We start from the raw sequence: 26,728 nt of genomic DNA, 5'->3' as shown, positions 1-26,728 counted from the left end.
CCCTGCGTTAGCTGGTAGGGAACCTCTGCATGAATCTCTCCTCGCTCTCGGTTCTCTTTCAGTATTCTCACTCCATTTGGTGCTCGGCTGAGTTCTTTATCTCTTCATTTGATGTTCTAGGGTTTCAGGATTGTTAACTCTCTGTTTGGCTTAGTTTTTCGGATCTTTGCTGTGGAGGGACGGCATGGTGTTTCTGCCTAGAGTGCCATCTTACCGGACTCTCGTCTCTTGATTTCTTGACTGCTGCTTCCATGGGCGTTGATTGTAGATCCAGGTATAATGAAATCCTTGACAACTTCAATCTTTTCTCCTTTTATTATGATGTTGCTTATTTGTCCAGTTGTGAGGATTTTTGTTTTCTTTACGTTGAGGCATAACCCATACTTAAGTCTGTAGTTGATATTTATCAGTAAGTGCTTCAAGTCCTGTTCGCTTTCAGCTGAGACAGAGCCTCAAAAAGTGTTGCATTAAAAATACTGTTTACTTTGCTGTACTTCCTCCTCCCAGCTTTGCATTTAAATCCTGCTTTTGCTTGGAAGTTATATGTAAACCCCATTGTGCCTGTGTAGCATGATTAAGAATGTTGCTGACCTAATGTGTATGAACTTCCTACTTGTAAATCCTTTAAAAGTAACTTTTCTCCTTGCCCTGGGGGAACAGTCTTGGCGGCAGCAGCTCTAACTGACTCCTTTTCCTTGCACAATGAAGTAAAGGTGGATTTCCTGCTCTCCCACCTTGGTCTCTCATTTATTGGGCAATACCAGTCATGCCAAGCAAGAACTTGGGGTTTCCACCCGGTAACACACAAGCAATGTACAAACATACATATATATGTATAAAGCTGTTTGTTTCAGAGTGCCTTGGAAATCATGAACATTTCAAACAAAGCACATATAAAATCTAACAGTGATAGCAACTGAACACCTACCATGTGCCTGATATGCCACATATTTTGTTTCCTTTAATACCTACAACAACTGTATATGGTCTTTAATAATGCATGAGGATACTTGGAATCAAAAGACAGTTTTCCAAGATTGCACAGTTAGTTAATCATCGATGAAGGGATTTAAATGCAAGTCTTTTCTGTTTTCAAAGTCTGGATTCTTCCCACTAGCTTTCACTCAGTAAGACCACCCCAGACTTATTTCCCAGTGTTCTCCAATGATTCCTTCTAACGATTTATCTTGGCTGCTTCTTCAGAAGTAGGTTTGGATTGTCTTGTGATGTAGTCAGATGGGATAGCTGATAGGGAGAGAAACAGGATTCAGATAAACAAGAGTGGACTGGATGAAAGAATTTGCCAAAGGGCGAGCACAGTGTCTCCTGTGATTGTACTTCCCCTTCTTTCTTTTTTGTTTGTGGAATATTTATTTTTGCCTGGATGTGTTTTATTTTGTCACATTTAGAAGACTAGGAATGAAAAGAAAATGTTCTTTTTGAATTTTGCAATATAAATGTATCAAGTGTTTGTTGAAAAAGAGGGAAGGGTTAATCATGGAAGCGGAGGATGATTTTTAAAATTTATTATAACTTGTGACCTGAGTAAGCTTGACGTTACCTTAAAAATTTAACCTTTGCAGTATCTGGTGAAAACAAGACTGGGATTTGGAAAATCCTTTATGCAGCCTGGCTACAACTGGCATTTTGGTGGTTGTTGTTAGGTGCCGTCAACTCACTTTTGACAAGATCTCAGGCTATACCAGTAGTTTTCATCTGCCAAACACTACTTCCTATGGGTGGGGGTGGGGAGGAACACTTTTTAAAAACACTTACATGAGATTAAATATCCTTACATATTTATTTGACTAAATGGAAATATTTTTATCTCACTAGTAGTTAACTGGTTTGTTTCACTAAAAAAAAAAAAAAATCAAGATTTTTAAACTGGGAACCAGAAATAAGTGAGGGTATATAAGTTTGTAATAATGGATCTAAATCTTTTTTATTATTATTTACTATAAGTTACATAAAGATTTTTAAGGAGGTATTACAGTTTACTTACAAATTACTTGTGTTTCTAATGCTTTCATTTCTTTGGCATTGGGCATAGAATACTTACTATGGCACCTACAAAAATTTTATAAGGAGCCCTGGTGGCACAGTGGTTAAGCGCTCAGCTGCTAACCAAAAGAACAGTGGTTGGAGATGTGACTCCTAGGGCAAGTATATACATAACTCTTACATTTACTAGGAGCAACTCAAGCATTCCATGTAATTACTTTGCACAGTAACACAGCCTGTACAGTTGCTATAGGCTCTCCATAAACATTAAGTTGGATGCATATGGGAAACACATGAAATATGGCCTTTTTGCTTGTCATTGCAATAAGAAGTAACAGTTCAAAGCCATAATTAATATAATATTCTCTTACAATAGAAGTGTTGTATTTTCCTAGTATATTACATTAGAGATTATGTTATAGATTGAATTGTGTCACCCCAAAATGTGTGTCAGCTTTGCTTGTCCATGATTCCCAGTATTGTGTGATTGTCCACCATTTTGTCATCTGATGAGATTTTCCTATATGTTATAAATCCTGCCTCTATGATGTTAATAAGGTGGGATTAATGGCAGTTAGACTCAATCTACAAGATTAGGTTGTGTTTTAAGTAAATTTTTTTGAGATATAAAAGAGAGAAGTGAGCAGAGAGAGACTGGAGGACTTCATACCACCAAGAAAGCAACATTGGGAGTAGAGTGTCCTTTGGACCTGAGATTCCTGCACTGAGAAGCTCCTAGACCAGGGGAAGATTGATGACAAGGACCTTCCCCCAGCGCTGACAGAGGCAGAAAGCCTTCCCCTGGAGCTGGCACCCTGAATTTGGACTTCTAGCCTCCTAGACTGTGACAGAATACATTTCTCTTTGTTAAAGCCATCTACTTGTAGTATTTCTGTTATAACAGCACTAGATAACTAAGACAGTTTCCAAGTGTAGTTTTCTTATCTACCAGTACCAATAGTATTTATAGCTAAATATGAACCATTTTCATATCTAAGTGAACTGGCTTAGTTAGTAACTGAATGCTTACTCCATTAGTTTCAAATAGTAGAAAACACAAGAATTAAGAAGATTAGTCTAATTTATGAAGAGAAATTATGTACAGACAGTATTATAGTCTTTAGAATTTAAGGCAAAATCAGTAAGACTTTGGTTAGTGATTGGTTAAGAATGAAAAGCATTTCCCAAATTAAAAAAAATGAAATCAATACTTTATTAATGGTTCTAAGGAAAGTTAGCACTTCCTCTCACCCCACCCACATAAGGCTTTGCCTCCAGATGTGATTTCATATTTATTTTGCTATGTTTATTGTGATAGTCCAAGCCGTTCTTGTCTTATAGATACATCGGTCAGTTTAGAGAGACAGCTTCTTGAAATGAAGACAATTTACTTTGGATGTGGGTTAAACTACACAACACTAGAAAGAATGGGTGTGGCTGGTTTCCTCCAGTGTGTTCTCTATTATTTCTTTCATTATGAAGGCTCCTTTTTTTTTTTTTTTTTTAATGTCTTGTAAGGTTTTACATGATTTGCTCCATGAAAATGAGTTGAGCTCCCGGAACTGTTACCCTGCACAGGAAATGAGAGAAACGCAGGCAGAACAGTTGATTGAGCCTTAGCACATTTGCTTCCAAATTTGGTTGCTGTTTAAGGTGAAGCTGGAATAGCTGGAGATTTTCCCGTGGCACCCGGAATAGAGAGCAGTTGTTGTAGTTTGAGAAAATCACTGGTGCTTGCTCAAACCAGGCTTAGGACTGGCAAGCTGGCAAGGAGGGAGGCAGTAGGGGGTTATGTAGGTGCAGTAGGGCTGGATCAAGGTTGTTGGATGCCACGAGTGCTGAAAGGGTTTGTTACCTCTTTCCTGTATGTATTGCAAAATGAAACAATATTAAACTGTAAAACCAGTATAAAAAATTCAACAAAGCTCTCATTTTTCCAATTGTGACTATTTTAATGCTGTTTATTTTAACATAGAATAAAACCAAACCCACTCCCATCGAGTAGTCCTGACTCATAATGACCCTATAGGACAGAGTAGAACTGCCACATAAGATTTCTAAGGCTATGAATCTTTCCAGAAGCTGACTGCCACATCTTTCTCCCGAAGAGCAGCTGGTGGGTTCGAACTGCCAATGTTTGGTTAACAGCTGAGCGTTTTAACCATTGCACCACCAGGGCTCCTCATAATATTGAATAGCTTTTAAAAACTATTTTGTAATATAAAACAATAACCACCCCCCCCCCCATAAATTGTTTTTCCTTGCCTCAGCTTTGCTGAGTCTTTCAGAGTGTGCTTCATTTTCCTATTGGGAAAACTGGCACTGGGTTTGTGGAAGTGCAGGCATTACAAAACAGAAGCTGGAATGTGATATCCAGTGAAGGCTTAGGACATGTTTAGGATGGTTTTTAGATTAACATGGTATGACATCTTTAGAACCATAATGTAGTACTTTGCAGTAAGACTGAAGGTTCATCTTGCCAAGTAGAATACCTAGGGAATTCCACTTTTAACTATTTTCCTTCCCTTTAGCATTATTTTTCTTTGTATGTTTTAAGAAGTGATTTGGAAATAATTTTGTTTTCTGAAGTATTCTTCTGCATTCAGATTTATCTTAATGTTTGAGTCTTATGCAGTGTTTCAAATGACACAAGGAAAGGCAGGGCAACACACCATTTTTTTCTTTGAAGATCTGAAATACCTTACACCTCTTGAAGAGATACATTTGTTTATACCTTGCCTATAGCTAGACATTATACCTGGCTGTTTCTTCAACTGAAATGCTACTCAAAAGGTATTTTCCTTTTTTTTTTTTCCAGTCCTGTGAAGCACTGTTCAGTGTTCAGTCATGATTGTTTTTACAGGTAAAGGTGATTTCTTTCAATGTGGTAATTAAATCAGTCTTGGTCTTTTAGTGAAGATATACTTACATAATCCTCTGCAGTTTCCACATTTTCTGTGGTTTTTTTTTTTTTTTTTTGATATCAAAAACTTACAAAGTTATATAAATACAAAAACAATATGTTTTCATATCAGTTTTACAGAATGGAAAGCATCAATATTTACTGTGGATGCCAAGGTTGGTATATCAACTATCACAAAATAACCTAAAGCCTTTAACCTCCCCCTAGAGACTTGCTGGAAAAATTTTGCGTATTTAGGACATTTCTGTAGCCTATACATAAGAAAATACTAAAGTTTAACTGGGTAGCTCAAGTGACCCCTCAAAGCACTGTTGCCTTTTGGAATGCAAGATGCTATGAAATCACAGAAAAGGAAGGTTTTTCCTTTAGAGAGTCTGTGAAAGACAGTAGCTTTACTTGCTATTTATGTATGCAATAAGGATGGCAGAATCTATAAATTGATTCAATATTTACTTATTTAAGTAATACCTAATTAATGGATTTGAAATGTGGCTCTGCTGACTGGTTTTATAACTGCTTCCCAAAGTGACTACATTAAACATGAAACAAATGATGTTTTCTGCAGTAACTTTTCTTTAAGCTTATTAGTTTTTAATCTTTGTCAATTCAGTCTTAATTTATCCATTATCTAATTGACTAGTTGTTTTTTGAGATGGAAAGGATGGAGGCAAGAAACCTAGTAATGGCCCTGAATTTCAAATTGCTTAGGCTCAAAGGAATGTCTATGACCAAGTAATCTATTTTGATGATTGTGGAATGAATACTTTTCATAGTATTTTTGGAAAATCTGGGGACCCTAGAACAGCACATTCTAATGATCTCTTCCTTTCTATATATAATACCATTTTGGATTTGATTGGCTCATATGGATATATAAATTAAGCTCTATTCTATTGACCCTTTTATGTATTGCATATTAGGCTATGCTTTAAATATTCTATAGTCAACAAGCAAAAATATTGGTTTACCACAATAACTCCCCCAACATGTCTGTCAATTTATTGTACTGTGGGGGCTTTCGTGTTACTGGGATGGTGGAAGCTATGCCACTGGTAATCAGATACCAGCAGGGTCACCCATGGAGGACAGGTTTCAGCGGCGTTCGCAGACAAAGACTTGTAATAAGGATTTGCAGTTTTCTTGTGAAAAGAATTAGCCAGTGAAAACTTTATGAATAGCAGTGGAACATTGTTTGATACAGTGCCAGAAGATGAGCCCCCTAGGTTGGAAGGCACTCAAGATATGACTGGGGAAGAGCTGCCTCCTCAAAGTAGAGTCGACCTTAATGAAGTGGATGGAGTTAAGCTTTCGAGATCTTCATTTGCTGATGTGGCATGACTCAAATGAGAAAAAAACAGCCACGAACATCCATTAATAATAGGAATGTGAAATGTACGAAATATGAATCTAGGAAAATTGGAAATCATAAAAAATGATATGGAACATATAAAGATCAATATCCTAGGCATTAGTGAGCTGAAATGGACTGGTATTGGCCATTTTGAATAGGACAATCATACGATCTACTATGCCGGTAATGACAACTTGAAGAGGAATGGCGTTGCATTCATTGTCAAAAAGAACATTTCAGGATCTATCCTGAAGTACAACACTGTCAGTGATAGGATAATATCCATATGCCTACAAGGAAGACCAGTCAATATGACTATTATTAAAATTTATGCACCAACTACTTAGGCCAAAGATGAAGAAATTGAAGATTTTTAACAGCTTATGCAGTCTGAAATTGATGGAACATGCAATCAGGATGCATTGATAATTACTGGTGATTGGAATGCAAAAGTTGGAAACAAAGAAGAAGGATCAGTAATCGGAAAATATGGCCTTGGTGATAGAAATGATGCCGGAGATCCCATGACAGAATTTTGCAAGACCAATGATTTCTTCATTGCAAATACCTTTTTTTCACCAACATAAATGGCGACTATACACATGGACCTCACCAGATGGAATACACAGGAATCAAATTGACTACATCTGTGGAAAGAGACAATGGAAAAGCTCAGTATCATCAGTCAGAACAGGGCCAGGGGCTGGCTGCAGAACATACCATCAATTGCTCTTATGCAAGTTCAAGTTGAAACTGAAGAAAATTAAGACAAGTCCACAAGAGCCAAAGTACGACCATGAGCATATCCCACCTGAATTTAGAGTCCATCTCAAGAATAGATTTGATGTGTTGAACACTAATGACCAAAGACCAGACGAGTTGTGGAATGACATCAAGGACATCATATGTGAAGAAAGCAAGAGGTCATTAAAAAACAAGAAAGAAAAAAAGACCAAAATGGATGTCACAAGAGACTCTGAAACTTACTCTCAAAAGTCGAGTAGCTAAAGCAAAAGGAAGAAATGATGAAGCAAAAGAACTGAACAGAAGATTTCAAACGGCAGCTGGAGAAGACAAAGTAAAGTGTTATAATGACATGTGCAAAGACCAAGACCTGGAGATAGAAAATCAAAAAGGAAGAACACGCTCTGCATTTCTCAAGCTGAAAGAACTGAAGAACAAATTCAAGCCTTGAGTTGCAATAGTGAAGGATTCTATGGGGAAAACATTAAATGATGCAGGAGGCAGCAAAAGAAGATGGAAAGAGTATACAGAGTCATTATACCAAAAAGAATTGGTCGATGTTCAACCATTTCAAGAGGTAGCACATGATCAGGAACCGATTATACTGAAGGAAGAAGTCCAAGCTGCACTGAAGGCACTGGCGAAAAACAAGGCTCCAGGAATTGACAGAGTATCAATTGAGATGTTTCAACAAACGGTTGCAGCACTAGAAGTGCTCATTTGTCTGCGCCAAGATATTTGGAAGACAGATACCTGGCCAACCGACTGGAAGAGATCCATATTTATGCCTATTCCCAAGAAAGGTGATCCAATTGAATGCAGAAATTATCGAACAATATCATTAATATCACACACAAGCAAAATTTTGCTAAAGATTGTTCAAAAGTGGCTGCAGCAGTAGATCGACAGGGAGCTGCCAGAAATTCAAGCTGGATTCAGAAGAGGAGATGGAACCAGGGATATCATTGCTGATGTCAGATGGATACTGGCTGAAAGCAGAGAATATCAGCAAGATGTTTACCTGTGTTTTATAGACTATGCAAAGCCATTCGACTGTGTGGATCATAACAAAATATGGATTACATTGCAAAGAATGGGATTCAGAACACTTAACTGTGCTCATGAGGAATCTGTACATAGATCAAGTGGCAGTTATTCGGACAGAACAAGGGGATACTGCATAGTTTAAAGTCAGGAAAAGTGTGCATCAGGGTTGTATCCTTTCACCATACCTATTCAATCTGTATGCTGAGCAAATAATCTGATAAACTGGACTCTGTGAAGAAGAATGGGCCATCGAGATTGGAGGCAGTCTCATAAACTGCATTATGCAGATGACACAACCTTGTTTGCTGAAAGTGAAGAGGACTTGAAGCACTTACTGATGAAGATCAAAGACCACAGTCTTCTGTACAGATGAAGCCTCAACATAAAGAAAACAAAAGTCCTCACAACTGGACCAATAAGCAACATCATGATAAATGGAGAAAAGATTGAAGTTGTCAAGGATTTCATTTTATTAGGATCCACAATCAACACCTACAATGGATGAATTGCATCCCCAAAAAATATGTGTCAACTTGGTTAGGCCATGATTCCCAGTATTTTGTGGTTGTCTTCCATTTTGTGGTTATAATTTTATGTTAAAGAGCGTTAGGGTGGATTGTAACACCCTTTCTAAGATAAAAGGGAAGCAAGCAGAGAGTGGGGACCTCATACCACCAAGAAAACAGTGCTGGGAGCAGAGCGCGTCCTTTGGACCTGGGGTTCCTGTGCAGAGAAGCTCCTAGTCCATGGGAAGATTGATGAGAAGGACCTTACTCCAGAGCTGACAGAGAGAGAAAGACTTCCCCTGGAGCTGATTCCCTGAATTTGGACTTCTAGCCTACTAGACTGTGAGAAAATAAATTTCTCCTTGTTAAAGCCATCCACTTGTGGTATTTCTGTTATAGCAGCACTAGATGATCAAGACAATACCCATGGAAGCAGCAGTCAAGAAATCAAAAGATGTGTTGCATTGGACAAATCTGGGTACCAAAACATTTACAAACCTCTTTAAAGTGTTGAAAAGCAAACATGTCACCTTGACGACTAAGGTGCACCTGACCCAAGCCATGGTATTTTCAGTTGCATCATATGCATGCAAAAGCTGGATGATGAATAAGGAAGACCGAAGAAGAGTTGATGCCTTTGAATTGTGGTTTTGGCAAAGAATATTGAATATACCATGGACTGCCAAAAGAACAAACAGGTCTGACTTGGAAGAATTACAACCAGAATGCTCCTTTGAAGCAATGATGGCAAGACTACATCTTAACATACTTTGGACATGTTGTTAGGAGGGATCAGCCCCTGGAGAAGGACATCATGCTTGGTAAAGTACCGGGTCAGTGAAAAAGAGGAAGCCCTTCAATGAGATGGATTGACACAGTGGCTGCAACAATGGGCTCAAGAATAACAACGATTGTGGGCATGGTGCAGGACCAGGCAGTGTTTTGTTCTGTAATACATAGGGTCGCTGTGAGTCGGAACTGACTCAATGGCACCTAACAACAGCAACAACAACAACTCATCCTTCCCCCTTTCCACCCTAAAACTCCAGCATTTAAAAGGAGACTAAGATGGCAATCAAAGCAAGAACTTATTTGTATGAAACTGACTTGCTTTCCTAAACTGACTCTGAGTGTGTCTATGCCTTTTGGAGTTATAAATTATTTTCACTGCTAGTTTGGATAAAATGAAAATCCATTTTCTTGTAGAAGGTAGTGTTTTCGTTTAGTAACTCATAACCAGTTTTTACTATAGGAGAAAGATCAGTAGAGACAAACATAGTGATAAATAAGACCTCTTCTTAAATAGTTACCACATGAGGAAAATCCCTTGGATTTTAAATACCAAGAGATTTATTTTTATTATTCTAGTTCTCTTTTTAGTTTTATTAAACCACAGATTTAAGAAGTGCAAATAATATTATTTTATTCTATGTTAACAGTAGAGGAACTTACTAAATCATTTTTTCTCTAATGTATTCCTAAATTCATTTCTAAATCATTAGAGTGTTTTTCTCTTTCCAGACTAACCAATAAGAATACATAAATAAGCAAAATATAGAACCAAAGCAGGAAGAGAGGCCATAGGCCAGGACAGATTGACATTGCCACCATGGAGAGTCCAATGCCCCAAGACTAGGAGCATGCTTTTTTTTTTTTGGCATGGCATTCTGGGAGAGGCAGTACATGGTTGTCACTGAATAGTTATAAAAATCAAAGTAAGGGCCCCATTCTTTTTGGGATCAGATTCTTTTCTTTTTTCAAACCTTGAGATAGTCATGGACAGGGGGTTGATTGAGCTGTTGCAGAACATCCTACTGCTTGTGGGATTGGGATCAGCCAAGAGTGTGTATGGTCTGAGGAGACCACACACAGGGACAACAGCTGACTCAGAAATATCTCTGGTACAGATTCAAAATTTAGTAGTAGCTTTATTTATTGTGTTCGGGTATGAAAACATTTACAAAGTGAAATGATCCCTCCAATGCTACCTTTGACATAGCTTTGGTGTCGGCAGCTACAGAAAAATACGCCAGAAGGAAAGGGTGCAGTGTTGCATCTCAAATATGTGGTCACCTCAGGAATGAGTACTTTCATTGGCTCCTTCTCGGGAAGGGTATGGATAATTTCACCTAAGATAAAGTCTCCATTGAGGGCAGCAGCATGAAAAATGGGGAAAGGAAAGTCCATCTATTGCTGTAGCAAGCAACTGCTTCTATTTATTGTGCTTTATGAATTCAAATTACATAGAAATGCATTGCATTATTTTATGTGTTATTATCAAGGTAGGTGCCTCTTTAACAACTTCAATGAGTTGTTAAATTGGTTGAAAAAAATCTAGCTTTTGTTTGAAATCTATTTGTGATGAAAGCTAGATAGGAATAACTTAAATAGTAACTGATATTAATAGAACAATAGCTAGCACATCAGTTAAGTCTCAATTTTTAACTAATTAATTCGGTAACTTATTAAGGTGCCCTGATGGTGCAGTGGTTAAATAATTGCATGCTAACAGAAAGGTCAGCAGTTAGAACCCACCAGCTGCTCTGCGGGAGAAAGATGTGGCAGTATGCTTCCATAAAGATTTACAGCCTTGGAAACCCTATGGGGCAGTTCTACTCTGTCCTATAGGATCGCTGTGAGTCGGAATTGATTTGATGACAATGAGTTTTAATTTGTTATTATTCAACTTTGTTTAATTTTTAAAAAAATATGTGTATTTGCCAATTTTCTGTTTTTAAAATAAAACAATCTTTTCCAGTTAATGGAATATTCTGTCTTAGGCTGGGTTCTCTAGAGAAGCAAAACCAGTGAGGCACATATGTATATATATATATATATATAGAGAGAGAGAGAGAGAGAGAGGCAGAGAGACAGAGTAAGACAAGTAAATAGCTCATGTAGTTGTAGAGGCTGGAAAGTTCCAAGTCCATGGGTCAGGCTGGAGGTTTCTCCTGACTCACGTAGCTGCAGGGCTGACGAACCCAAGATCGGCAGTTGAGATAGCAGGTCTCTGGCTTACAGGCTGCGGAGGCTGACGAATCCCAAGATCATCAGGAAAGCTTCTAGCTCCAGTCCCAAGAACTGAAGGTCAGATGCAGGATCCAGAGCGAGTAAAAGCTGTGAGCTTTGCCAGAAAGTCTACATATATTGTATGCAGGCCACACCCCCAAGGAAACTCCCTTTCAATTGATTGGCTCCTCATAGCAAATCTCATCATGGAGTTGATTACATTATATCAGATCTAATTATGGAGGTGATTTCATCATTAACATAGCTGTCAAGCTACATCATAACTGCCAAACCACTGAGAATCATGGCCCAGCTAAGCTGACACACAACCTTAACCATCACAGTCCACCCCTTGTCAAGTTGGCACCTGTACACATCTCCCTAAACCATTGACAATTTCTAAATAAAGACAATTATAAAGTCATACTTGCACCTAACATGATTCAAATAATACGTGTACAACCAAAAACACAGTAGCCAGTTTACATCTTACATTTTATAAGTGAAGAAAAAAATATTTGATGCACACATAAAAGGAGAAAATTCTCATACAATTAAAGTCCTTATTTCTGCAACTGGTCACATGGTCGTAGCTGGTATTTAGAACTACCTTCTTCCACCACCAATTCCACACTCCTTTTACCCTCAGCAAGCACCTTAGCTGGTTGTGGTTCTTTGCTTGGTGGGGTGACCCAAATCTTCATTCCTGAAGGGCCTGGGCCATTAGTAGTCATGTCGGAATTGGGTTGCTATAGTTTTCCATTGACTTTAATCACAGGACATGGTAGTACTAAGAGACGCCCTAAGGGATCTCCTGCATTCCAGACATGCTTTTCTTTAACACCATTATGTATTATCAATCTGATTTCCTCTTGGTAATCAGGATCAATCACACCAGCCAGTATGATAACTCCCTTCTTTGCCTGTTGATCCAGAGGCATGAGGAGCCCAAAGTGGCCAGGTGGCATTCTTAGCTTCCAGTTCAATGGAATCAGTGTTGTTATCTCCTGGTGGGAGTATTTCTCCCTTTGGAACTAAGACTTCTAGACCTGCGGAGCATAGGGTCACAGGGATAGGAAGCAAAAATTTTGCAAGTGGGTCACTAGGGGTAATAGTGAATGGTGCCACTCCCATTTCCATCCCTTGATTCCTGGATTCATTTATACTGGCTATGGGAAGAACAGCTCCATATACTGGATGCTTATTTAGAGCATAAAGCCTCCTGGAGAACATTTCACCGACCCTGCAAGGTACTGCCACCTAGCTGGCACCTTAATTGTGTCTTTAGAAGGCCATTCCATCATACTATCAATTCAGCTGCTTCAGCATGATGGGGAACATGGTAAGACCAGTGGATTCCATGAACATGGGCCCATTGCTTTACTTCATCTGCTGTGAAGTGAGTTCCTTGATGCGAAGCGATGCTGTGTGGGATACCATGATGGTGGATAAGGCATTCTGTAAGTTTGTGGATGGTATTTCTGTTATAGCAGCACTTGATAACTAAGATATTCTGGATTAGTTGAGGTTTTCCTATAACTGTATTTTAATGACTGTGAATAAAAGGGGTTACTATTTTTTAGCTTCCTTCTTCCTTCCCTCCTGCTTTTCCTTCTTTCCTTTTTTCGTACCTGTTTACATGATGGATTTATTGCTCTCTGAATTACTTGAGAATCAAGAATGGGTAAGAAAAGATGGGTAGCAATTAAAATATTGATATTAAGTGTCTGAAGTACCTGGGGGAAAATGAGGCATCTTTTGAAGGAAGTCGCTTTGGCAGTTCCAGTAGTAAAGAAGATATGTTTATATTCTTAGATCATTGCAATTCTGAACAAGGGCTCAGGGGGAAGATGATAGTGTTGGAAAATACCTTGCTTCCACTGGAAGACAACTGAATTGAGGACCACTCCACTGTGATAATGGGCTACAGCAACCCAAGACTTTCCTAGGGAGCCATACTTGCTGCTTCCTTTTGGTCTGAACTTTGGTCTTTCTCTGATGGCACATAACTCTCATTTCTACCTATCTTTTCCTCTTCCCTTTCAACACACTAGCATTCCCCTTCCACTGCCCCAACAGCTAATCCAAAGGCCCTCCTGAACTTAGAAAAACACACATACACACACACAGGTCTTCACACTTAATTTAGGTTGACAGTTAAGTCTTATCCTGGGTTGAGGTCTCTGTAATTTGACTTTTCAGGATGTTTCTTCATGAGGTACTACTTCAAATTATGGGAAAACACTTTAATATTGTGTGTCATCGGCTATCTTGGAACTAATAACAAGTGTGATTTTAGAGGATGTGATGTAGAGGAAGTAGCAAGGCATTTGGAGTCATCCATAGCTAGTTGTGATTTCCAGGGCCACTGGTTACTGGTTGTGTGACTTTGGGCACTTCTCTGTGCCTTGATTTCCTCATTTGTAAAACAAAGATGTTAATAATTTCCTCTGAGGGTTTTTTGGGGTAATTATATAATATAATGCAGTCAAAGATTAGGTGGTAGCATAAAAGAGGTACAGAAAATTTTTTTGTTACTCTTTTTATAAAAAATCTTAAAATGTAATAAAATGATAATAAACAAAAACCAAACCAGACCCATTGCCGTCAAGTTGATTCTGACTCATAGCAAACCTTTAAGACAGAGTAGAACTGCCCTGTACAAGCGGCTGGTGGATTTGAACTGCCAATCTTTTAGTTAGCAGCCGAGCTCTTAACCACTGCGCCACCAGGGCCCCAAAATGATAATACGTCTACTAAATTAATGAGATGTAATGTTATTGCCTTAAATGGAAAAGTCTCAAGTGATTCACACGGCAGCTTTCTTGTAGTGGGAGGTTGGATCTATATTGGTTTCCAGAAGAAATCTCTTTGTGTTATAAGAAGTAACACCCTGTTCATAACAAATCAGTTTTAGAAACATTTTTCCTCTAATTTGCTGAGGAATAGTTGTAGCTATATTGAGAAAGAAGGTTAGTGAATTTCTCTAATATTAAAATACATCCATGGGAGAGAGAAACTGTCTTTATTTATGTCTATTTATAAAAATGTATACTTTTAAGAATAAGTGTGGTGGTTAAGGTTGACACTTGGCTAGGCCATGATTCTCAGTGGTTTGGCAGTTATGTAATGATGTAGCTTGTCAGTTATGTAATACTGTAATTTGACAGTTATGTAAAGATGTAGTTATCCTCCATTTTGTGATATAATGTAATCACCTCCGTGATGTGATCTGATGTGATCAGTCAATTAGTTGAAAGGGGAATTTCCTCAGGGATGTGGCCTGCATCTAATATGTACAAATGTTCTGGCAAAGCTCGCTGGCTTTTGCTTTCTCTGGATCTTTCACCCGGCTCGTCATCATCTGACTTCAGTTCTTGGGATTTGAGCTAGCAGCCTGCCATATTGCTTGTGAACCAGCAGCCTGCCGTCATATCTGCTGATCTTGGATTCATCATCCTCCACAGCCTGCCGTCTGACCTGCTGATCTTGGGTTTGTCAGCCCCTGAAGCTATGTGAGTCAGGAGAAGCCTCCAGCCTCATGCCTGACCCACGGACTTGGGACTTGCCAGCGCGTACAACTGCATGAGCCATTTCTTTGAGTTTTTAAATCTCTCTTCCTGAATATATGTGTGTGTGTGTGTATATATATATATATACACACACACACACACATATACACACACAATACAAGCACACACACACACACACACACACATATATATATACAGACCCCCTTTACTGGTTTTGCTTCTCTAGAGAACCTAGCCTAAGACAATAAGTAATTTCTTAATTCTAAGAGGACCTACAACAACATTGGTACTTACACTGTAGTTACTATTACTCATTTCATTTCTGTGATTCTCATATATATATATACTTATTCCTTGTAATTTTTATACATGTACACTTACATGCATGTTATCACATATGATTAGTCAAGAAATAAAAAATGATTTATATATGTGACTTGTGAAATGTCATTACTTTTTACTGATATTTATTTGTATATAGAATAATTATATTGAGTGCCCAGTCTTTTAATTCGTCCAGCAACATTGCAAGATTGTTATTGCCACTTCCATTTTACAAATGAGAAATGAAGGTTCTGAGAAGCCAGAAAACTTGCCCAAGGTCATATAGTCATGACCAGTCAGTAGGATAACTGGGATGTTAACCTAGTCTGTTTAATAGCTGCAGGGATTTCCCATTTCTTTTGATATCTCCCTATGTGGGGATCAGCCTCTATTCTTGGTATGAGCCACATTTTAGTGTACTTTTTTTCCTTCCCAATGTTATTTATTTTAATATTTTAATAACTACTAATGTGAACAACCCACCACTTGTCTGTCAGTTTGTCGTAATGTGGCTTGCGTGTTAGTGTGATGCTGGAAGCTAGCCACCGGTATTTCGGATACCAGCAGGATCACCCATGGTGGACAGGTTTCAGCAGCACTTCCAGACTAAGACAGACTGGGAAGGAAGAAAGATGTTGTGATCTACTTCCAAAAAAATTGTCCAGTGAAAACCTTATGGATAGCAGCGGAACATTGTCTGTTATAGTGCCAGAAGATGAGCCCCTTAGGTTGGAAGACACTCAAAATACGACTGGGGAAGCGCTGCCTCCTCAAAGTAGAGTTGACTTTAATGATGTGGGTGTAATAAAGCTTTCAGGACCTTCATATACTGATGAGTTACAACTTAAAATGAGAAGAAATAGCTACAAACATTAATTAGTAATCAGAATGTGGAATGTACAAAGTATGAATTAAGGAAAACTAGAAGTTGTCAAAAATGAAATGGAACACACAAAGATCGATATCCTAGGCATTAGGGAGCTTAAATGGACTGATATTAGCCATTTTGAATCAGATAATCATATGTTTTACTATGCTAGGAATGACAAATTGAAGAGGAATGGTGTAGCATTCATCATCAAAAAGAACATTTCAAGATCTATCCTGAAATACAGTGCTGTCAGTGGTAGGATAATATCCATTTGCCTACAAAGAAGACCAGAAAATAATACAACTATTATTCAAATTTCCACACCAACTACTAATGCTAAAGATGAATAAAATGAAGATTTTTACCACATTCTGCATTCTAAAATTGATCAAACACACAATCAAGATGCATTGTTAATTATTAGTGAGTGGAATACGAAAGTTGGAAATGAAGAAGAAGGATCAGTAGTTGGAAAATATGGCCTTGGTGATAGAAATGACACCAGAGACTGCATGATAGAGTTTTGTAAGACCAATGACTTATTCATTGCAAATACCTTTTTTCAGCAACATAAATGGTGACTATACTTGTAGACCTCACCCGATGGAATACATAGGAATCAAATTGACTACATCTGTGGAAAGAGAAGATGAAGAAGCTTAATATCATCAGTCAGAACAAGGCCAGGGGCTGATTGCAGAATAGACCATCAATTGCTCATATGCAAATTCAAGTTGAAGCTGAAAAAATTAATCCCATTCCATGAGAGCCAAAGTACAACCATGAGGATGTCCTATCTAAATTTAGAGACCATCTCAAGAATAGATTTGACACATTGAACACTAATGACCAAAAACTAGACAAGTTGTGGGATGACATCAAGGACATCATACATGAAGAAAGAAAAAGGTCATTAAAAAGACTGGAAAGAAAGAAAGACCAAAATGGTTGTCAGAAGAGACTTTGAAACTTGCTCTTGAATGTAGAGTAGCTAAAGTGAAAGGAAGAAATTATGTAGTAAAAGAGTTGAACAGAAGATTTCAAAGGGTGACTATAGAAGACAAAGCAAAGTATTATAATGAAATGTGCAAAGAACTGGAGTTGAAAACCAAAAGGGAAGAACATGCTTGGCGTTTCTCAAGCTGAATGAACTGAAGAAAAAATTGAAGCCTCAAATAGCAATATTGAAGGATTCTATGGGCAAAAAATTGGATAATGCAGGAAGCATCAAAAGAAGATGGCAGGAATACACAGAGGCACTGTGCTAAAAAGAATTAGTTGATGTTCAACCATTTCAGGAGGTAGCATATGGTTAAGAAGTGATGATATTGAAGGAAGAAGTTCAAGCGGCACTGAATGCATTGGCGAAAAACAAGGTTCCTGGAATTGACGGAAAATCAATTGAAATGTTTCAACAAACGGATGCAGTGCTGGAGGTGCTTATTCATCTATGCCAAGAAATTTGGAAGACAGCTACCTGGCCAATCTACTGGAAGAGATTCATATTTGTGCCCATTTCAAAGAAGGGTGATCCAACCAAATATGGAAATTATCGAACAATATTATTAGTATCCCATGTAAGTAAACTTTTGCTAAAGATGATTCAGAAATTGTCGCAGCAGTACATCAACAGGGAACTGCCAGAAATTCAAGCCAGATTCTGAAGAGGATGTGATGTAAAGGATATCACTGCTGATGTCAGATGGATCTTGGCTGAAACCAGAGAATACCAAAAACATGTTTACCTGTGTTTTAGTGACTATGCAAAGGCATTTGACTGTGTGGATCATAACAAACTATGAATAGCATTGCGAAGAATGGGAATTCCAGAACACTCAACTGTGCTCATGTGGAACCTGTACATAGACCAAGAGGCAGTCGTTCTAACAGAACAAGGGCACACTGCATGGTTTAAAATCAGGACAGGTGTATGTGTGGGTTGTATCCTTTGACTATACTTATTCAATCTGTATGCTGAACAAATAATCTGAGAAGCTGGACTATGTGAAGAAGAATGCAGCATCAGGATTGGAGGAGGACTCATTAACAACTTGAGATATGCAGATGAAACAATCTTGCCCGCTGAAAGTGAAGAGTACTAGAAGCACTTACTGATGAAGATCAGACTACAGCCTTCAGTATGGATTCCACCTTAACATAAAGAAAACAAAAATCCTCACAATTGGACCAATAAGCAACATTATGATAAATGGAGAGAAGATTGAAGGTGTCAAGGATTTAATTTTACTCGGATACACAGTAAATGCCCATGGAAGCAGCTGTCAAAAAATCAAATGACGTATTTCCTTGGGCAAATCTGCTGCAAAAGCCTTCTTTAAAATGTTGAAAAGCAAAGACGTATCTTGAGAACTAAGGTGCGCTTGACGCAGGCCATGGGATTTTCAATGGTCTCATATGCTTTGGAAGCTGGACAATGAATAAAGAAGACTGAAGAAGAATTGATGCCTTTGAATTATGGTATTGGCAAAGAATATTGAATATACCACGGAGTGCCAGAAGAATGAATGAATCCGACTTGGAAGAAGTACAACCAGAATGCTCATTAGAAGCGAGGATAGTGAGACCTCGTCTTGCTTATTTTGGACATGTTATCAGGAGGGTTCAGTCCCTGGAGAAGGACGTCATGCTGGTAAAGCAAAAAGAGGAAGACTCTCAAGGAAATGGAATGACACAATTGCTGTAACAATGGGCTCAAACATAGCAATGATTGTGAGGATGGTGCAGGACAGGGCTGTGTTTCTTTCTATTGTGCATGGTGTCATTAGGAGTTGGACCGCTCATAACAACAATGACAATATGAGTGACTTTTAATTCAACAGTGTCAGAGTAGCAGAGTTCAATTTGCATCATCTGATAGCCTTTTATATTTCAACTTTTGAAAAGAACTGTTGGTGAACCCAAAAAGCAGTGTCGTCAATGAGGACTTATTACATGCATCACTCTAAACTAACAGAAGTGTCAAGTGTTCCCCTGCCTGGGACTACAGAGATCACCTCCAGCTCAACTCTTTCATGTTGCTCACCAGAAATGGGGTCCCAGAGCTGTTAAGTGATTTGCCAATGGTTACAGACCTGGGACTAGAACTCAAATCTTCTTACTTGTACAACAGGGGCCTTTTTCCAAATTACTCTGCCTCTCCTCAGTCATAAAGCAGAATTTCGAGACCAAGGGAAGAGCATTAACCAGTTGCAAAAAAGACTTAATGTTGCTGTTCTCTCTTGATTTTGTCTTCATATCAAGCATCTACTAGCCACTACTAGCCTGTTACCATCCACCACTTACCGGCTTGAGAATCAGAGCAGAACGTTAATGCTTCCTGTGACCAATGCAGGAACTTTATCAGAAGTTGATCAAGAGTTTTTGTTCAAAGTTAAGAAGGCACTAGTTTGAAAATAATAATGAGTCCACGTGCTTAAGGCTCGATTAAAGGTGAATTGAGAATTGCAGTTAACATTGATGATACCTTTGTCTTCATAAATATTTCACCTAATGTATGAAGCTTAATGTTAGTTTTCATTTCATTTTTCTCTGTAGCAATTCTAATTTTATTTAACTATTGCATCAAGGATTTACATAGTCTGCCATCGCCTGGAGGACAACAGAACAAAAGCTTTGAATCAAAACACCTGGGAAGACATGATAATTATTTGCTACAATTATGTCCTCGCTAATTAACCCTTTGTCCAGCTCTGCATATGGAGGCTTAGGGAAAACACAGACTCTCCCAGTAAGTGTATCTTGAACGAATGAAGACAATGATAAACATAAAAAGATACACAAAAGTGACTTGGCTACTTATGCTTGACTAGATAGCACTGAGGACAAGGGTGGCGTTTGAAACCATCCAAAGTCCTAAACTTTGATAATAAGGTCGGCAGTTAGAATCCACCAGCTGCTCCTTGGAACCCTATGGGGCAGTTCTACTATGTCCTATAGGGTCACTGAGTCAGAATCAACTTGATGGCAACAGGTTTGGTTGTTGTTTTTTTAAATATAGTTCTGTGGAAAAGCTTTGTTTCTCCTTTGTAGCATAAGTTTTAGTTGAAGATAGAGTCATTGCATACATTGGGCATAGATCTAGTTAGTGGAAACACTTATCTCCTGCAGACAAGGAAAGAAAACACCAGAGTAAGAAACAGGAATATATCATTCAAAAATTTTATATCTTGGAAGAGGAAAAGTGAAATAGAAAACCAATGAAACCAAGCAGTCCACAGGAGCAATACAGCTGGTGGAGAAAGGGTGCTCAGAGATAGGCAGCCAGAAGCCAGATTCATTGCAAGTTCTTCAGAACGCAGTGATCTTGAGAGGGCTAGGAAGAGTGGTGGACGGAGCAGCTGTGTGTCCTTTCATTACAACAGGAAGGTTAAGGTGAGGCATGAGATTCTGTGCCGCACACTCAGAGATGCTTCCTTCTGGACTGAGAGGGCTATGTCCTCTGTGAAACACTGGTGAGCTTTCAGCTAGGGTGACTTCAATCCCCCAAAGAGGTCCACAGACTGAGAAAATATGGAGAAGAAAAGGCCAAATGTTGAAGGTACAGGAGGAACCAGACATACAAGAAAAGGTGCTAATACCTAAGCAATGAAGGGAGCAGTGAAATTATTTAAGATGGCCTATGCAGATATAACTAGAATTTTTGTTGATGAAATTAAGAAAAACATTGTTTAAATATCTTCTAATACCCTATAAATAAATCGCCTTTGACTCAGATAAGTGTGGATTCAAAAAGCAAACAGAAATGTAACACGTTCTCTGATTTAACAGAATTCTCTTTCCTAATTCATGAATCTCTTAGAGTAAGAATAACAATTTTTCCAACTGAAAAAAAAAAAACCACACACACACAATAAAACAAAGTGAACGGAACTTTAAAAACTATCAACAAATATATTTATTGTGGTGGCTTTCCCCTCTACTAGATACACCTTGTTAGAAAATAGTATCCCTTTTAGTTCCTGGTGGATCATTAAGCAGGTAATAAAACTTTTTTTTCCTTCATTGAGAAGAGAAAGAAAACACATGAGTTTGCAAACATGTTATACTCTCCTTGCTCTATTTTTTTGTTTTCTATGAAATCAGAATTTTATTCTAATAAGTATGATTTTGTTTTTGGACATATGTTATAGGTACATGTTTACAGACATATAACCCAACGGGTAGCAGAGGCTGAACCACATATTGCTGACATAGATTGGAGTCCTGTTCCAGGTAATCACAACCCTTCACAGTTTTGTAAAGCACAAAAATAATCTCCAACTCTATGGTTTCTTCCATATATTGCCTTTCTCCAATCCCATACAGTATATTCAACTCTGGTATGCACTCTTGCATTTCTTGCAGAAATACAGGATAAGGGCAATAGAACCAATCTTAAAACAGTTGTTTCTGTGATGATAAATCCTACGATTCCAAATGCCAGGCCCTAATTCTGAGCACTCTCTAGACCTCCTGGACAAAACAACACTGTCCTCTGAAAGATGTTTCTCTCCCCTGATCTCTTATTTGTCTTGAAGGGATACTGCCTCACTGAATCTGTAGAACTATCTCTTCCTTCTTAAAACAATAGCTTGAAAAATATTTTTATAGGGAAAAGATGTTGCTTCTCCAGGTGTCATCATTATGTTGTTACATCATATAGCCTATTGATAATTATGTACAAAATTTCTTGTCTCTTAACAATGCATAGAAGCATAAAAGATAACCATTTGAAAGTATCCCTTCTTTAAACTTTTGGCTCTTTGCTGTTAACTATGTTTGTATGAAGAATATAGCAACTATTTGGAATGTTGTTTAGACTGAGCAGTAACTGATAACATCCATTTATGGTCCTAATGGCTAGAGCACCTGCCCTGGGCATCTGGTTGAGATAGCAGCATCATGAGTCTACAACAATCTCATGGGACCCTCTAGTGTACAGTGCTGACTGATACCGATTTCTGTTGTTTATCTTGGACTTTTCGCTTCTTCTGCTGCTGTTTGTCTTTGTTTTCTCCTTGTTCTGGGGTTTCTTTGCTGGGTTCCAGACCTTTGTTGTCAGGTATTGCTTCCTTACTCTCTTCTTGATTAAGTTTTTTTCTTTTCCTTTCCCTTCCTTTTTTTCCTGAAATGAAAGGATATTCCTTTAAAAAATACATAAAATTACGTTCTATTTGGTTATTCTAAGTTTTAAAAAATGAGTTAAACTTCTCTAAGGTTGCATCCCACACCCATAGAAACCAAATATCTAAAATCTAAATCATGCATTCAACTACTCTTTATTAAGTTTTCACTATACTCCAAGCAATGTGAACATGAAACACACACAAAATATAAGGAAGCAATTAATATATGATAGTTTAGAGTTCTATTCTTATAAGTTTAGAATTTATTTTACATGGTAGTTATTTACATACATTTAATAGAAAGTTTTGAATAGACTTATAATCTAAGAAATTTATTAATGTGTATATTTGATCCAGCCTCCATTTTGTATTCAATAATTTTCAAGTAGCAGTAACATATTTGCGATCTTCTGCTATATCTGGATGCCATCTACTAGAAGAGAATAAATTTCTGTAACAAATATGTAAATAAAAGTTCATGCTGGATACAAGGATAAATGTTACTTTATTTTAGCACAAATATTTTTATACTGAAATTTATGTACTGTGTATTTTCTCTGTATGTGGGGTGGTGGTGATTATAACTTACCAATAACCCTATGGTATAAGCTACTACCACTACTCATCTGTCAGTTTGCTGTACTGTGGTTGCTTGCATGTTGCTATGAAGCTGGAAACTATGCCACAGGTATTTCAAATACCAGAAGGATCTCTTATAGTGGACAGGTTTCAGTGGAGCTTCCAGACTAAGACAGACTAGGAAGAAAGGCCTAGTGATCTACTTCTGAAAATCAGCCAATGAAACCCTTATTGATTACAACAGAACACTGTCAGACTCACTTGCTTTGAACACATCATCAGGAAGGATCAATTGCTAAAGAAGGATATCATGTATGGCAAAGCAGAGGTTCAGTGAGGGCAAAGGAGACCCTCGGTGAGATGGATTGGCACAATAGCTGAAACGATGGACTCGAACATACTGGCAATCATGAGGATGACTTGTGCTGTTGTACATAAGGTCGCCATGAGTTGGAGTCAACTTGGCAGCATCTGTCTGTCTATCTACCTATCTATCTATCTGGACAGGGATTTTGTATTTCTGTCAATCAAATGAACAGATACTTATTGGATGTATACGGGATTTTATGGAGGCCCTGACTTTGAACTGGATTTCAAGAATAGATTTAATTCAGATTCACACTATGAGGCATTTTAAAAAGTGGAATCAACATACCTTTAAAGGTTTTCAGGTGCGAATTCATATTGCAAGGCATACTGAGGCCCGGTTGCAGAACTGAATTTCATTCTATTGGCAGTAGAGAACCACTGAGAGTTCAGAGGAAGAGAATAATTTAATCAAAATGTATGTGTCTGGTACTAAATTGGATGTACTATTTTTATTTATTTCTAAATGAACTAGATATTTTATAATGTAAGCATTTCACATATGAAATCTACAATGTAAAGTAATTTTTGAGGGCATGGTTTTAGAAATATCTATCTGCATATTTCCCTATGAGAAATTACTGATTTAAATCAAAATCATAGGAAATGAAGACTAGGAACCAACTGTTCCTTGATGTGGGACAAATTTTGATAATGTATATTCCCACATACTGAGTCATATAATATTTGAAATTAGTCTGTGTCTACAATAAAGTCACTTTGGGCAAAGTCTTTTGCAGAAATTATTTGCATGGGAGAACCAAAATATTTTCATGTCCTGAAACAGGCTGAAAATATTGAATTCAGTGGTTTGGCTTTCCTTTTCTTGACTCTGGTAATGGAATCCTAGGGAGCAGTATTATTAATACTACATAAATATATTGAGCCAATACAGTCTTTGGATTGATGATTTTATGCCACAACCAGCTTTGTCATAAGACTATATTTACAAAACCTTCCAGCTGATTTATGAAAACTTGCCTCGTTGTGCTCAATATAGCACATCTCCAAAATTCTGAGCTCTCGAAAAACATTTAACAAAATGGGGACCCAGACCAGGGAGAGGCAAATATCAGTTACAGATACGCAGAAGAGAACAAAAAATATTAGAGTTGACTATTATGCCTAGGAGCCCTGGTGGCACAGTGATTAAAAGCTTGGCTGCTAAGCAAAAGGTCGGCAGTTCAGATCCACCAGCTGCTCCTTGGAAACCCTATGGAGCAGTTCTACTCTGTCTTATAAGGTCACTATGAGTTGGAATCTACTCGAAGGCAATGGGTTTTGAGTTTATTATGCCTAAAGCTGAAGATTTGTTTACTGATTTGCCAATTCCATTATTCTTTTCACTTCAAAAAATATTTCAGTTGTTACGGTTTTCTACAAAATATATCCAGGCCTTTAAATTTTTTTTTTTTTTTTCGTTCTGGCTTTAGTGACTGTATTTGAAGTGCTGACTTAAATTTGGAAAGTAAAAGGAGAAAAATGAAGAGTAAATTTTCCTTCCTGAATAGATAGCATAATTTAATTTATATTTTATAAAGCTGCACACATTGAGAGAGAAATGCTGGTTTTCATGGTATGTGCTTGGTTTTCAGAGGGAGATGACTGCAAGGTTAGGTTATATAATATTTCCATTTTGAGGAGCATTTTGGAGGTATTCAAGTTCAGCTCTGAAGAAGTGTCAGTGAGAATCATTCCAAAGTTCCATAAAAACTACTGACACCAAACAAAATGTTATGTTTATGGAAATCATCCAGAAGTTTAGTGTTTGACATTGTTCTCTTGATGATGGTCCAACATCTTACAGCTGTGATCCCAACCGTAATGTTTTGGACACATAAGAAATACACTGTTTCTTCCTTGGTCACAGATTGATTTATATGTTTTTTAGCCGTTTGTGACAACATACTCAACTTGTAGTGCATTTCTGTTTATTAGCACCCTGATATGATTATTTCTTAAGACAGGCAGAAACATTTTTGGAAGTAGCTTGAAACTCAGTATTATAGCTTTATTATCCAACGAATAACTATTTAGTCTGGGTGGTGAGTGAAAGGGGAAGCTCTAGTAAAGTAACAGGAAACTAGCACATTGTACATTGTTGCTGCCATACAGAGAGCTATTGTACAATAGAAAAATGGGATTATTATTTTTTATGGGCTATGTGTTAGTGGTTGGAATGCTAACTACCCTTTTGCATAAATAATATATTTTCCTCTTGTCCAAGAAATAAAACAGAAATGTAGAAGAGTGGCTGTAGTCCATTAAAAATCACGTGTAATTTGGGAAATTTTGTAAGGTCTTCATTAAAGAGGGTTTCTTTTCTATTCTGGTGACTTTTCATTGATGTAGTCAGTAGTTATTTTTTCAACATTTTTTTTTGCAATTTTGCAAACTAAGCATTCCAGTTATCATAATCTTACATATATGACTATGTTTTGTCATTCATTTTGTGTGTGTGTTTGGCACAAGCACAGAGCCCTGGTGGCACAGTGGTTAAGAGCTTGATTACTAACCAAAAGGTCAGCAGTTCAATTCCAAGGAGCAAAATATGGGGCAGTTCCACTCTGTCCTGCAGGGTCACGATGAGTCAGAATCAACTTGACGGCAGTAGGTTTGGTTGGTTTTTGGCACAAGCATACATGTGCCAGAACTGGGCAGTGGAGTGCTCTAAAGATTAAAACAATATTCACCTTCCCTTCATGTTCCAGCTATAAGGATGGTGTTTGGGTAGAAACCATCAAAGAGAAATTGCTATTAGCAATCAAGTATAATCTGAGCCCTTGCAGAGAAGCACTATGATGTAATGTTTAAGAATATGGTCTTTAGAGTCAGAAAAACGTAATGTGCAAAATCTAGGTCTGACATAAACAAGTTATGTGATCTTTGGCTAGTTGTTGTTATCTCTTAGGCTTAACTATCTAATGTATAAAATATGGATAATAATTACTACTTGCTAATCTTTGTGAGGATTAAAGGAGATGCTTATAGGACATTTAGCACTGTGTCTGGCACATGCTAATCATGGGACAAATGAAATCTAGTATTATTAACTCATTACACAAACATGAATTAAGCCCCTACTCCTTGCCAAAAAGAGTGCTAAAACCTGGGGATACCAGTGAGATACGGAGACAGACATGATAATTACAGTCACACACTAATGCTAAAATAGAGACATGCACAAGATCCTACTGGGAGCACAGCAGGGAAAGCATCGAACTTTGCCAATGGAGACTGAAGAAAGCTCACCACAGGGAGTGATGTTTGAGCTGAGGTTTAAAGAATGAGTGAGAGTTTGCCAGGCTGATGAGAGAAGACGGTTATCCTGGGCAGTGAACAATAT

At 37.9% G+C, this 26,728-nt stretch overlaps 1 protein-coding gene and 1 long non-coding RNA gene across 2 annotated transcripts in view; one reads left to right on the top strand and one right to left on the bottom strand.

Moving 5' to 3' along the window:
- The window catches only part of LOC111819022 (uncharacterized), a 118,637-nt gene extending 97,060 nt beyond the window's left edge, over positions 1 to 21,577 (top strand). Inside the window, exon 3 of the long non-coding RNA XR_002822829.1 lies at positions 21,463 to 21,577. This is a non-coding gene — a long non-coding RNA (uncharacterized LOC111819022). The remainder of the gene's footprint in view (positions 1 to 21,462) is intronic.
- The window catches only part of RSPO3 (R-spondin 3), a 92,853-nt gene continuing 87,331 nt past the window's right edge, over positions 21,207 to 26,728 (bottom strand). The window contains exon 5 of the mRNA XM_004389465.2: positions 21,207 to 22,436. Within this exon, the coding sequence (XP_004389522.1) occupies positions 22,243 to 22,436 (194 nt within the window). The 3' untranslated portion in view covers positions 21,207 to 22,242. The remainder of the gene's footprint in view (positions 22,437 to 26,728) is intronic.

Source organism: Trichechus manatus, unplaced genomic scaffold (genome assembly GCF_000243295.1).
Source record: "Trichechus manatus latirostris isolate Lorelei unplaced genomic scaffold, TriManLat1.0 scaffold00248, whole genome shotgun sequence".
NCBI lineage: Eukaryota > Metazoa > Chordata > Mammalia > Sirenia > Trichechidae > Trichechus > Trichechus manatus.
The sequence above is the reverse complement of the archived record's forward strand: the minus strand, read 5'-3'. Positions and strand labels throughout refer to the sequence as shown.